Source organism: Anneissia japonica, unplaced genomic scaffold, assembly GCF_011630105.1.
Source record: "Anneissia japonica isolate Jap-2015-1 unplaced genomic scaffold, ASM1163010v1 scaffold287743_len2803612_cov181, whole genome shotgun sequence".
In the NCBI taxonomy this organism is placed as follows: domain Eukaryota; kingdom Metazoa; phylum Echinodermata; class Crinoidea; order Comatulida; family Comatulidae; genus Anneissia; species Anneissia japonica.
The window spans coordinates 2,078,797-2,093,430 of record NW_022733259.1 but is presented as its reverse complement, the minus strand read 5'-3'; the positions used below and the strand labels follow the sequence as shown (position 1 = coordinate 2,093,430).

General features: G+C 34.3%; 2 protein-coding genes across 2 annotated transcripts in view; both read right to left on the bottom strand.

Moving 5' to 3' along the window:
* Positions 1 to 221: 221 nt before the first annotated feature.
* On the bottom strand, positions 222 to 9,219 carry LOC117116091 (tetratricopeptide repeat protein 8-like). Its single transcript, XM_033260039.1, has 11 exons — positions 9,054 to 9,219; positions 8,610 to 8,730; positions 7,936 to 8,156; positions 7,374 to 7,463; positions 6,439 to 6,569; positions 5,821 to 6,019; positions 4,580 to 4,719; positions 3,792 to 3,966; positions 3,316 to 3,438; positions 2,385 to 2,468; positions 222 to 1,821 (listed from the first exon to the last, which is right to left on the bottom strand). Exons 1-11 carry the CDS (start codon positions 9,153 to 9,155, stop codon positions 1,705 to 1,707), a joined length of 1,503 nt encoding a protein of 500 aa, XP_033115930.1. The 5' UTR covers positions 9,156 to 9,219; the 3' UTR covers positions 222 to 1,704.
* Positions 9,220 to 10,076: 857 nt separating this feature from the next.
* The window catches only part of LOC117115975 (RAC-gamma serine/threonine-protein kinase-like), a 41,695-nt gene continuing 37,137 nt past the window's right edge, over positions 10,077 to 14,634 (bottom strand). Inside the window, exon 14 of the mRNA XM_033259890.1 lies at positions 10,077 to 14,621. Coding sequence (XP_033115781.1) covers positions 14,539 to 14,621 — 83 coding nt within the window. The 3' untranslated portion in view covers positions 10,077 to 14,538. The remainder of the gene's footprint in view (positions 14,622 to 14,634) is intronic.

The window sequence follows — 14,634 nt, the reverse complement described above, 5'->3', positions numbered from 1 at the left end:
TATATATATATATATATATAAAACAATAAGTTTTTCTATAGTGCAAATTATAATTAATTAATTAATTATTAATATATATATATTTGTAAATTGTCAAAGGTTATGGAAATTGATATCTTTAGTTTTGATTATTGTATCAGCTAGACACTATATATTCAAAAATACATTTAAATTGTAATATGAACATGGACTGAACTAAATACTAAAAAGTAGTCTTGCTCTATAATAATATGCTGCTAAATATATTTTACAATATCCTCACTCCATCACAATTAAGATGCATAAAACCATTTTAAACTGGATATGAACAATTGCTTCAATTATATACCGTAGTTCCTCGGGTACAAGCCTGCCTCGGGTATAATCCCACCCTCAACATTATGCTCAATTTCTCGTACCAGCATTTCCTCCGGCAAAAGCACATGGTATGATTAGCCAACTTTAACAAATACTTTCGAAATAAATCAAATTTTGGCTTTGTATAGGCATGCTTTCCTTTTGATTAAAAAGTGGATTCCCCAGGTATAAGCCCCACCCCAAAAAACAATCTGCAAGTCAAATTTTATCTATAGTTGAACAATTGTTCAATGCCATTTTGGAATCAACTTACTGTAGGAAAGTTCAACTGTATACAAGAGGAATAAGGTACTCTTTCTGAATAACCTTCAATAAAAAAATTCTTGCTCTAATATAATGGAATATTTTAACAATATCCCCAATACCATCAAGATTAAAGAGACTGTCCCTAAGGTAATCACGTTAATTCAAGGAGCTATTTATAGATATATGTTAAGTAGATTCATGCATTAATCAAGCCCCTCATCTGCAAGTAGCTACTGTAAATTGGTAGTCAATATTTTTTATTGCTCATAAAAAGTATATTTTTGGATGCCCCATGCATTTTTGTAGGATAATTGAGAGTAAGCTCTGATGCACTGAGGCATCAAAGTGCTAGTAAATGCAACAATGGTGTTGGCTCCTCTGCTTTTTATGGTTAGTTTCAAGGAAATTTGTTCAGGTTTCTATATTCTCTGCTGTTTATTTTCTCAAGTGCCTTGAGATTTTAAAAAATAGTTATGAGCACTATACTAATACATTGTAAATAGAAATCTCCAAAAATAAGATATGTATACAATACTTATAAATTTAAAGCATTTAAAAATTCTATTACTACAATGTTTACATTCACCAACAAATTTTTATTTTTATTTTCTCCTCCATCTGGATGTTTTTGGCAAAACTATTTGTTAAATAAGAAAACAAATTTTTTTTTCCACCCTTCTCTGATGATCTTTAAAAAAATAATTTCGAAAAATAAGGTATTAAAAAAATCTCACCTAAAGAGAAATCTGCAAGGAGCCTATAAATGTATTTAATAGGGCATTTCTCTATTGTTACACTAGTCTTAGCCCAATTCTTAATTCTGATTGGATGTTATCGTACGTATGGATTGGATTTAAGACAAAAACATCCAATCAGAATTTAAGAAATTTGTTTTCAAACTGGTGTAACAATAGCTACAGTAAATTTGATATATGATAGTGGGTGCTATATAACTGCTCATTAAAATATCATACTGTACAGTAATGTTATTTAATCATTTAGTGTGTTTGTGTGAAAGCATTTTATGTGTAAGCCTACTATACCATAATATTACACAACATAAATTATTGAATAGACATCTGAGAATAAATAAATAAGAATTTAAAGTAAAGCAAAGTGTTTTTTAAGTTGTTTCAAAAGATCTTTTGAGTCGCAGTGGTCGCTGTAAGCAGTAACAGCACGTTGAGCTGATGTATAACTACTTTGCAAATCACCAACCTACAAAAAAAGAAAGAAATTCAACGCTTAATGGTTTATAAAGACATTATTTAAGAACCCTAAGTACTCATACTTTGATATGTATAATAAATCTATTCTCTACAACAAAATCAGTGGCAGATCCAGGAATTCGAAATAGAGGAGGCCATCGAGGTCCACCATGGCTGAGGAAAGAAAATTTATGATTTATGGCACCTCCAAATGGCCAGAAATGGCACTCTCTGACTTAAATTTGATTATAATTTTATTTATTTATTTATTTTTTTTAATTTGAGAGGGAGGGGGGGCAAGCCGGCCTGGGACCCAACAAACCCTTGAATTCACCACTGGAAATAATATCCATGTATTGTGTCCATGAAAATTAAGTAGGATTTCTTGATATTTATTAAACATTTCTCAGAAATACAAGCTACCAAAAAATTGATAAAATGAATACAAACGCATTAAATCAAAAAGAAAATCCCTAAAACACAACAATATAGTGATACATTGTGTACAGATCTAAGCTGCAATGAAATCTGATAGATAATATAGTCATATTTGTCTTTTAACTTATTTAATACCTGATCAGAAAGAGATGCAAAGTTGAAATGTGGCTCAAACATGTGTGGAGATAAGGACTGAGCCGACTGGAAAAATGCACGTGCCTGCAATGATAAAAAATATAAGTTTAAATCTAATGAATTATCTTAATGAATAGGTGTCAGGCGATGTCCTGAGTGGAAGGTGCATGGCTTGGAGGAGGGGTAACGCTGGATTTTGATGTGGGATAATCCGGGCTTCGTGGGATTATCAGGGGCCGACAGGGGTCCCAATTTGTCAAAGTCAAATTATTGGAGAATTTGTCGTGCAGGAGAGGCAGAGGTTTGCAATGCGTGTACTAGCTAAAACGCATGTACAAAAAAAAGAAAAAAGAAAATCAAAGACTGAAGAAAGGTCAAGCAGATGTCATGGGTCCCAAGATTGAAGAAATCCCTTTTTATGAGATCTGATTAAATGAGCCTCCATAACATATTTAAGTTTATTTTTCTGCGCATGGTGATACCAATCGGCGCTGACTTCCGTGGGACAATTGATAATAAAGTAGTAAAAACATGCAAATGTTAAGTATTTGCCGGGAGATGGGTTATTTTCCGTGAGATTCGTGCTTGCTTGTGAGAGCGCGGAGGCACCCAGATTTTCGGGAGACTCCCACAAGGCTGTTAGTACATCAGGTGTAACAAGGATTGGTGAGAAAATCAACATCTTGGGAGGGTTGATCAGAGGTAAAGATCACATTATCAAGAGCTTGGGAGGGTAATATGGGACTCCTGAAAGGGTGTTTAGGATGGGGTCTAAGTTGGGCTAGGTGAAAGGAAGGGGATGGTACAGCACACCTCCATGCACATGAGTTACCCACACACAAATACCACTGAACATATTCATCAGCAAAAAGCACAGCAGTAAACAGAACATCAAGCCTAGTCTTACTTAGGCTCAGTGCCTCTTGCATACCTGTTCCATTCGCCCTTTACGTAGCTCCAAAACACCTAGGTTGTTGTAGGCCTCAGCGTGGTCATTATTTGATGAAACTGCTAATCGATAACACTGGTAGCCTAGATTAGTGTCCCCTATACCCTGCAACAAAAAGAACCCAAACTTCAGAAATATTCTTAAAGAAAGAAACAACAAATTTTTTAATCAATTGAAAGACTAACTTTGCACTGAAGAAGCTTTATCCAGGGACCTCAAGCTTTTTTTTCAAATTTATTATTTAAAAAAATGTTGATCTATTGAACGAAAACAACTTGCTATTATAAAACAAACATATAATATTGCAATTTATAACACACATAAATAGATCCCAGTCATTTGATTGGTTGATTTCGTACCATGTGACATTAGTTATTTTGCCCATTTCATCGCTCATCGTTGAAATTTTGTTCCACCGTGCATTTTTTTTTATATGAATAAACATGAGTTTTACTTACCAAAGCTACATGCCCAATATTATACCACACATCAGCTACTGAATTATCGTCAGGAGCCAGTGATATTGCACGTTCAAAGCAGCTTAACGTCATATCGTACTGCTGCGCATAAAAGCAACACAGTCCAATATTGTTGAACAATTCCGAATTGTAAACACCCATTTGTAACAATCGCCTAGATCAGAAAAGAAGGCAGCATGAACCTGGTTCATACAAATCTATTAAGTTCTCATATTGACAATTGGCAGTTTTTGATTGCACGATGACGGTAGGACGTAGAACGTAATGATGCCACTAAAAGTCATCTGCGCATGCGAGAATGTTAAGTTTTCCTGGTCGCGTGGATTCCAGGATGCCATTTGGCCAAACCTACGTATGCAGAGAACGTAGGACATGTGGTAGGACGGTCACGCATACGTGATTCCGTATGATCGTCGCGTAACCATGCAAATCGAAAGCTCATTAACTGACAAAGGGAGAGCTAGTGCAGCTGTCAGAGAGATGGATTGAGTATGACACCTGCAAATGATGTACCTGCTTGTATCCTTGTGAAAGATATTTTAATTTAATATTCTAATTACCTTGTCCTTTGGATGGAATGTTAAGACATTGGTCCTGTGTGCATAATAGTACACACAACTGAAAAAGGATTACCTCCCTGTGTAATTACTGTAGACTTTCATTCCCTGACTGTAGACTTTCAAATACTGACTGTAGACTTTCATTCTCTGACTGTAGACTTTCAAATACTGACTATACATGTTGAATACTATATATGTTTTGAATACCTGTAAAATCTAAGAGCAATCTCAGGTTGATCCGAGTAGAAATGATGATTAGCAATGCAAGCGATGGCCTCAACATGTGTGTTGTCATACTTGAGCACATCTTTATAATACTTCACTGCATTTATCATGTCCATTAATCCCTATAAAACATGGGAATTGAACAAATAAATAAAAAAATGAATAAGTGAACATTGTGGTTAAGTAAAGGATTCAATAGTTTACATCAGAAAGTCACTGAAAATACAACTGCGAATGTGTTGATGTACAGTAATTTAGTGTTTAGGGATTATATACCTGCTAACTCTCACGCATAATGCGAGAGTATCACGCATTAACATTCACTACTTACTTCTCACGCCTACGAGTATTATCTCGCGCATCATAAAAATTTAAAAAAAAAGATAAAATGTATAAGCTGATTATACCCTAAAATTCATAAAAATGATGTGAATTATTCATTAAAATGTGAATACAGGTCATAATTTATTTCAACGAAGCTTTACCGACTGACGACTGTAATCAGTAGCAGTTCGATCACTACAAATAAAAAATTACATAGAGGGCGCTCAATTTCATGGTTTTTTTACATAGAGGGTGCTATATACTTTTTTTTATCTCATGCATTGGAACTGGCAGGTTTTATCTGCAAATGGTGCTGTAAAGGAAGTTAGATAATAAATTGATGTTTAAATGCATTATTCAATGATGTGGCAATGATAATAATTTATTGAAGCTGGACTTTTGTAACAGTGGCACCTCATCACAGCTCTGAGGTGCGTTCAATACAAAACAATTACCAACATTGTGTAAATGAGGTTACATGCCGTAGTAAAGATGATCACAGATGGACAGCCCATTTGGCATAGAAGGATGAATTATGATTGTGAGCCAAGAAAAAAAAAATACCCACTTCAGTGGCACAAGTGGGGTTGTAGCTTCATGGTTAAGATGCTTGCTTTCCAGTCCCAGGGTCGTAGTGATGATGTGCCTATATATGGTCATGATGTGATATAATCATCACCATATTTAGGCATGTTACATGTTTTGTCAAAAATAAAATTTGATAGTCTGGACAGGGCTGTAGACTTAAGGACAGCTGTGCTTTGACCATGGTAGAGTTACCCTTCATCATGGTTAAAATGAATCTAATGTGAACATGACTTTAGATTATAGTGCAACACTCCATCCTCTAATTAGCAAGCCATGTAAAAGAAATCAAATATAAAAATATGCCGAATTACCTCATAGATTCTGGCAATACAAGTGAGCATGGTTGTTTCACCTGGGAATTTCTCTAAGCCCTGTTTGCATATCTCAATGGCTGTCAGGGGTTGGTCAAGCCTTACGTACACCTTGCACAGGTACAGGTACGTGTCAACCATCTCTTGTTGCTTTAAGGCAGACTTAAATTGCTGCTCAGCCTCACGGTACATTCCAAGTCTACATAAAACAACAATGGTGATTGGCTAAAAGAAAGTTTATATATTCTTATTATCTCAACAGTTTATGACTTAATATTTTATTACTTGTTATTATTATCATTATCATATAATCAATATCAGTACCATCCTGATCATACTCATATTTAATCAAACTTAAACTGACGTTTTTAAATTTATTTTATTTTAGTTTTATTATATATTTATAAACAGAAGTTCTGCTTTTTTGGTTACGCCACTAGTTAATTAAATTGCAAGTGAAATAAATAAATAAATTGAATTGTACACAGTATAGGTAATGGAAGTCGGTCACAACAAGAACAGGACTAACTCAGCCAGCTATTTTATAGTGGTATCTGTTATTATTTAAGGTGCATAGACAACAGAGCATTTTGTTTAAATCAATGGAATGTGAAATACCTGTAGTAGCACTTGCCAAGTTGTACTTTCCAATACCAATCCTTAAACTGACATGCTTCGGTAGCAAGCGCTGCCAACTCCAATGCATTCCTCACATCATTCTCATGGTGGAAAATGTACTCAAACAAGGCCTTGAAAAAGAAAGACATTTCTCGCTAATTATTTTTATAAAAATGTAGGTGATTACTAGGGATCCCACTACCTGGAGAAAATCAACTTTCTCAACAGCTAACTTTATATGTAATTGTACTGTAATGTAGTTAGATTTATATAGCCCTTTATACCAAAGTCGCAAAGCCTTCGAGGTGTTGGGTTTGGATTTCAAATTGGATTGGACTTATTCGGTGTAAACACCAAGGATAGCCCACAAAAGTCTAGAAGAAGACATTTCCGGTGGGGGTGTTTCTGGTGGTGATTGGGAAGTACATTGGTAGAGTAGAGTAGAGTGTTTTTTAATATGCACATGAGCCACCTGGAAGACGGCGCGCAATAACTTGTATTTCAGCCCTCCAGCTGAAACGCAAGGAGAGGCAGTGATAGGAATTGAACCGGAGACCAAGTGATCTCCACAGTTCAGCACAGGCACACGGTGGCTACCACCAGATTAGCCGACTGAGCTAAACTGCTCTCTAGCTCATACAGTAACTTCCTTCTCTTCTAAGGGTCTCTCCGTGTCTGAGCTACCATTTAAACCAGTATGGCTACTCTCATCTGCACACTGGTGATACCATCCTCAGTTGACTTCTGGGAGACAGTTGATAATAGAAACCATGTATTATAATGAATTTGTGGAAGATGGGCTAGTTTCTGGGACATTTTTTTTCTTATTTTCTTTGGGGTGCGTGGGAAGCTGTCTGAATTTCCTGGCGATCCGCACGACTCAAGTATGAAAACAAAATGTTAATAATGGAAAGCTTATAGCATCCCTTACTCACCTTTGCAAGGTTTGGACGGGCTGCATACTTAGAGAAGTTTAGTCTTGCTAAGTTGATAAATGGACCATCTGGTGTAGACAACATTGAAGCCTATTAATTTAAAATAAAAAGAGATTATATAGATAATCCATAAGGCAAAACCACATAATAAAATTAATTTAAAAAAAAAAAATTACCACTCTTATTTAATTTATTTTTTACTATACTTGGTAATTTTGCTTAAGTTGTTCTGTTATATTTGAAATTCATAATTTTTTTTAGTACATGATATTTTCATACCATTTTATCTTTTTATACCATGAACAAAATCATTTTCTTAAGGCTGTATTACCAATAATAATCAAATGAACTAAAACTTAGTTATAACGATGACCTAAATTTTAACAGTTTTTGAGATAATATAGTGTTTAGTATTTTTTGCTCTCTTTTGTTATTACTATGCACTTTTGTATTTTATTGTATGCGATTGTTGCTTAAAATGAGTTTCCGCAAGGACAAAATAAGTCTGAATCTGAATTAAAACAATAATGATTAAATAAGAATAACTATATTGATTACTGACCGTGCCAAGCCTTACAAATCTCCCCGAAGCACTGGTAACAGGTCTGGCAGTATGTGCTGTCCTCGGTGTTCGGATCGCTTGCTCCATTGTTCCAGGCCGTCCGGATTGTGTACCAGGCCGCACAAAGCCACTTAATGGCCGACCAGACTGGGACATTGGGCGTATTCCAGCACTAGGGCCGCCCTGTCCTGTTCCTGGCTTTTTCAATGATGTCCCAGGTCCTATGTGTTACAGAATCAGTGTGCATTAACAAGATTTAGTACAGTAAGAATGCATCTATGATTAATTGGATTAAGCACATTCTTAAGAAAAACATTTTAATGAAACACATGAATAATACTGTAAGTAGATGGAAAAGAACAGGGTTTTATGTTTCTGGTGTACTGCCCAATTCACCTCCCAGGATTTCATTGGAAATATTTTTTTTTTTAAATTTTGAGGGTTATCCTTTCCTTGTGTCTGTGTATATTAAAGCAAATGTATCCAATCCAATCTAAGGTCCTGGAGTACAATTCTGGCAAAAGAGTTTGATTGCCTTTTATAATTATCTGAAAAGGGCCAAACATGGACTGCCATGGATAATTTTATGCTAGTGCAGGACCTCTCTATCAACTAGAGGCCATGCTCAAACTAGGCCTAAGTACTAAAAAGGACCAAGACCGTTGTGGACTTACGGGCAACTTGTGCAATGGTGTTGTCATCCATGATCATCTCCGCAATTCCTTCTTCATCAACATCCACTTCATCTACATACACCTGTGCAGTTAATGCTCTTGTCTTCAGTGACCAAGATGCCTTCGTAAATAATAATAAATGTGCACAATAATTATGCATATCAATTATCAGAAGAAAGATAGGGTAGGATGTTTAGAATTGATATCGATCGATGAATAAACAAAGTCGCTTATAGCTAGGACTAGGCTAGCCTACATCGGTTTATCTTTGCTAGCTAGACACTAGTAGCCTAGTCATACAATTGAACCTAAGCTACTAGGCCTCGAAGAACCACCACCATCACACCGGCAGGCAGATGATTGACCAGGACTGGCTAGTCTAGGCCCCCGCTAGGCATAGGAAGCCTAAACTAGCTGAATAATTTGCATTGAATATTACTTTACCTGATCATACGGATTCTTTTCAAGAAGCTGTGAACATATCTTAACACAGTCTTCATATTTACGCCTTCTATAAAGACTCATAGCAAGGTAAAGTGGGTCCATTGTTGTTGCAAAATGTTGTCGCACAAATATTTTTCTCGGTGATATGGCGTCTCGTAACCCAGAAACTGACCGACTGATAATTGTAGAGGTCGCACTACAAGTTTATATCATTCCGTTGTAAAACATAGGCTACCGGAACAGACTATACTTAGTTTAAATATTTTTAGTTTTCAGTACTGTAATTTCACTTTTTTCATATTCATTTGTAAATATAGTAATCATTCTATCATGTAAATCTACTCGAAATTCAGTAATGTTTTAACTGCAATATAGTTTTTTTAGATTTAATATAATACAGTAAATGTTTTGATAAAAATGTGTCCCCACTAGGATTTGAACCCAAGTACAAAGGTCTGTTTCAAGGCATTACAATCGTTACTATCCCATACTCCATTAATAAAGCTACTATCATGTGCTCTTACTGGTTTTATTATACAGTATTATCAAATTTGCTGGCATTCTTACAGCCCTCTGCTTATACCTACAATGCTTTAAAAAAATGTATATTAATAGCGTTTCTTAGTATAAAAGTTGTTAGTATTCAATTGAACAACATACTTTTCCTCTCAAGTTATAACAGATCTATAAATATAATGTTCTGTATACTAATGAACTATTTGGTAATCAATTTATGGATTTTAATAGTAAAATAGTAAATTGTTGCAAGTCGAATTGTGTAGTGTCTCATTGTAACATATTTGATCCTGTTAAATATATTTTCAGACCACCACAGAATGTCATTAAAGAAAATTCTGATACTGTACAGTATATAGTTTTTCTGTTATGGAATATTGTGGTTTTTATGAGTGAAACACTGGTACCACTCGGCAACTATTACACACACCAGAGTTGTTATCACAACAACTCCCAGCACACACTCACACTGAACCCAGGACAAAATAAACAGAATTGACGAGAGAATATTTTGACATATTGAGCCAGCCAACAGCTAGTCAACTGCTCAAGTTTACTTCAGAAATGTCTGTACAATTTTTTTGGGTACGGATACGAAGTTTAATTTTCCAGATCATGCAACCACATGCTTTTACAGATAGAACCATACACTTAAACTCTGTCCAGATTATCCAACGTTGTATGCCCATATATAGTCATGTCGTGCCTATATATGGTCATGATGTGATGTCACCATGACCATATTAAGGCATGACTGTCTAGACAGGACTTCAGTTGAAAAAACAAGAAAATATCTCAATCTCGTTGAAAATCTCAAAAACAAATCAACTGTCTTGAGAGCAACATGCGTAAAAATTCTAATCCCCGTAACTTAAGAGCTTACGGCAACTGAGCGCAACATATTACTAACAGAGTAAAGATAAGGGCCCCCATTGTTCCATGTAATTTGATGGGAAATGATTATGTTAAGTATCCAATGATTACAAACTAGAAATATAAGTGTACGATCAGTTATTGACAAATGAATGATGAAACATAAGCCCTCCACAGACTATCAAATTTTATTTGACAAAAACATGTGACATGCCTAAATATGGTCATGATAACATCTTATATAGGCACATCATGACTAAATATGGGCATACAAGTTTTTAACAAGGGCTTAACACATCTCATTAAAAACTGTTGTATGCCCTTATATAGTCGTGATGTGCCTATATATGGTCATGAAGTGATGTCATCATGACCATATCAAGGCATGTCATATGGTTTTGTAAAACATAAAATGACAGCCTGGACAATTAAGGATGTAGCACTTCGATGATTCAGAGGTGTATTGCAAATGACATAAAACTGACTATTGAAAAGTTAAAATTGAAAAAAATAATAAAACAAGTAACGAGTATGAAATTGTAAAATACATATTCTTTTGTCTTTCTTTGTTCAACAAAAGATAGATTATTAAAAATATTTCAAACTTACAGTAATAGTAGACAAAATATTGTTACCAAATATCTTTAAAAATTAAAAGCCATAAACTAATAAATTAAAATATGTTAATTTATTACATTTTTTAGTATTAGCATGAGCACAGATAAAACCAACAAAATGGAGATACTCGAACACTGATGATCTCTCACCCTTTCAAAATTTGTTCCTCAGATAATCCCGCCCCGAACAAATTACAGTTTTGATTCGACAGGAAAAAGTTTGTTTTGCTTACACTATGTCAAGACTCCCACAATGCTCTATGGTGAAAATCTCACAAATCACTACAAGAATCTCACAAACATTATCATGTCATTCTCATAAAAATCTAAACCTATTAGGCTCGCATTTACTTTGAGTGGACACTAAGTACTCTTTTAAATTCCAAAAAATCCATGGCAAAATGGTTTATCAAAAGTATGCCAATTGCAAATACAATCTATTAACAATAACTAGGTATACTCTGTCTAACATGAAAATGTAAGAAAGCCAGTTTCTGTAAAAAAAATTTAAAAAAATTAAAAACAGGCTTTAACTACTAATCCATTTTCAACCTGGTAAAATATGGACAGCAAAAGGGGCCAAAATATCTTGAATGGATTGGGGAAAATTACAAAGAGGGTAGATATCTGGCTGCTATTAGAATCACTGAAGCTTTAATATCGCTCTTTCCTCATAGCAACCTTTTTTGATTAGCAAGCCACCCTCTACCCCTCCCCTCACAACTTTTACCTCCTTCAAGTTTACAAAATTGGTACAGTGAATGACAAATGTCATAGTAGCATGTATCTCAACCATCTCAATTATCTCAGAATATGTAAACTTCTACCAACATATGATACCATACAGGTCTGCAGATAAGTTTGGTCATTTACCGATTATAAACGAGCCCATACCTCAGCGCCAGAAGACGTAGTTTCTTATGATGTATGTAATTATGTATTTAACCATATGCATTTTTCAATATTTTTTAAAAGCCAATAAGCATCCCGATATTTCAGACGACAAATAATTTGGGATATGAACATTTGTACTGTATTCCTCTATCTCTAGACTTTATCAAAATGTAGTCTTATGTTTTCTAGGTAGTTATTCTGCTAGCCTACTCTAAAAAGTATGTGATAAAAAACATTTATTTACTAATACTGAATCTTAAATCTGGATAAATACAGTCATACAACAAAGTGACGGGGCAGTGCAAAAGACTGATCAGAAGCCTAAAAAATTCTGCCAATATCTAGGAAAAAAATTTCCGGTTTTACTGGAAAAGGTACAGATTATTAAAAGAAAATTTGCAAATGCATTAAAAAATAAACAATACTTTGGCCAAAGCAATTTACAAACAGGAGAACAAGTTCCTACAATGTACTCTAAAACACCAAATACAAAACAACATTTATCGCTTTTACAATATACAGTTTAGCTAGGTGTTGTCATTTGACATTACATATACTTTGTCTACAGTCTAACGGTCTACAGACTTCTGGGAAGTCAGATGAGACATTGCTTTGGTGTGACAACAACACTAACAATCAAGTTTTCAATTACTCATGAAAGCTAACATTTAATAACCTTTGACATCATTCTCTGATTTATTCAAATTGTAATCTAATGAGTATTATCTTTGATAAATACTTCAATTTACAAGTTATGGTTCTACACAATGAAAGATGCTTTTATCTATGTTGTTGAATGATAATCACATTAAAGATTTTAGGTCCCTATATTAAATGCAAGGTGGTCAGTTAAGAGACCATTTGCCCAATCAACATACAGGATACTGAAGTTCACTGCACACTCTCATTAAATATTCATTGTTCCCAGATTGCTAATAGATTGAGTCACACCTGTATGCAAATCAGCACAATGACAAGCAAGCATCAGGTTATTTTCTAACTTTACATTTACACATTGTATATTGCTACTTTCATATTTTAAAAAAATGTACAAGTTGTTAACACATAATTCAGTTATCAATTTTTGCAACGAATAATATTTCATATTTAATTCATTACATTTGGTAATAGAATTTAAACCTCCCTTTGTGTCTTAAAAATGTTTCAGTGGTATTGAGAAAAGGTTGAACAATTTTAACAGTGTAAAGGCACATCTAGCTAAATGTATAAGAAATAAAAATAATAAAATCACGATTATTATTATTACTATCAAAGCTAATTGCATGATGGATAGCTATGGATGTTTTTTTTCAATAAGATTAAATGGATGAATGCGGGCTTAAATTAAAATATGTCAGACAATGAGACATTCAGTAGAATCTTTACCTGTGACAACATTGGGATAGCATTGATATAGCAGCCAGAGAGCTATTTTATAGTAGCAGTCCATTTACTTTACATCTTACATTTTCGTATGTGAACAAGAAAACTTGTAAAATGCTGTACAAACACATAAATATCTATTCAATTCAACCAATGCAAAATCTTGTCCTGTACTTCAATTAAACGTCAACCGTATCATCATTAATACAGTTTTAAAATATGAATATTTCCATCTTTTATCATCCCATAAAATATTCATAAAATCGATCAGCCAATCAATCAATTAATCAATAAACACATTAAATTGATCAATAGATTAATAAACAAATAAATGCATGTGATTCTATTAAATAATTAACATTTCAATGTAACTATGTAAGTCTCAATGTAACCTTGTAGGTTTGATTGTATCTACGCAAGTTTTAAACTACATAAATTTCAAAGTAACTACGTTTATTTCAATGCAACTACGTAAGTTTCAATTTGACTACACAAGTTTCAATGTAACTATGTAAGTTTCAATGTTAACTAAGTTTCAATGTAATCAGGTACTGTAAGTTTCAATGTATCCCCTTAAGCTTTAATGTACCAATGTAAGTTTTAATGTAACCATGAGAGTTTCTGGAGTATCTTCATCAGTGTCTACATCAGTTGATGACTGATAGTGAAAAGAGTAATAATGTTCTTGCAGCATGTCAAAAGACTGTTGCATGCTTTACTCTTTGCCGATTTTTCACATGCCACAATGTAACCTTTGCCTCTCCACTATAATCATGTGATGAACTGTATATGACTGTATATGAAAAAATACACAATTTGAACTGTAAAACTTTAGTTAAAAGTAAGGGAAACTTCAGTCCAATTGGGAAAAAAGAAAAGAATTAAAGATCCTTTATTAATCTATACAGAAGAGAAATAATCAGGCAACCATTAGAGAGATGTAATGCCATGCGCTACCCAACATTCTATTCCACTTAGGGTTAAGTCGGCATATTAAGTGACCGCAGCAGAATGGACAGGAGCTATACATCACTGGCTAAGGACATCAGTCAATTGTGATGATGCAGAAAATCAGCAGATTATCTTCATATTCACCCGATGATCCTGCCAATCACCAGAGGATCCAGGAAATCACATGATGGTCTTGATAATTATCTGGTGGTCCTGACAAATATCTGATGATTCTGATCACCCACAAGAGTTCATTTTTTAATACCCTTTTCTTCTTGGTAAGAAAAACTTGCAAAATGAGGTTTTTCATCATTCAGATGTGATTCAGAATCGGCTGTGAAGACAAC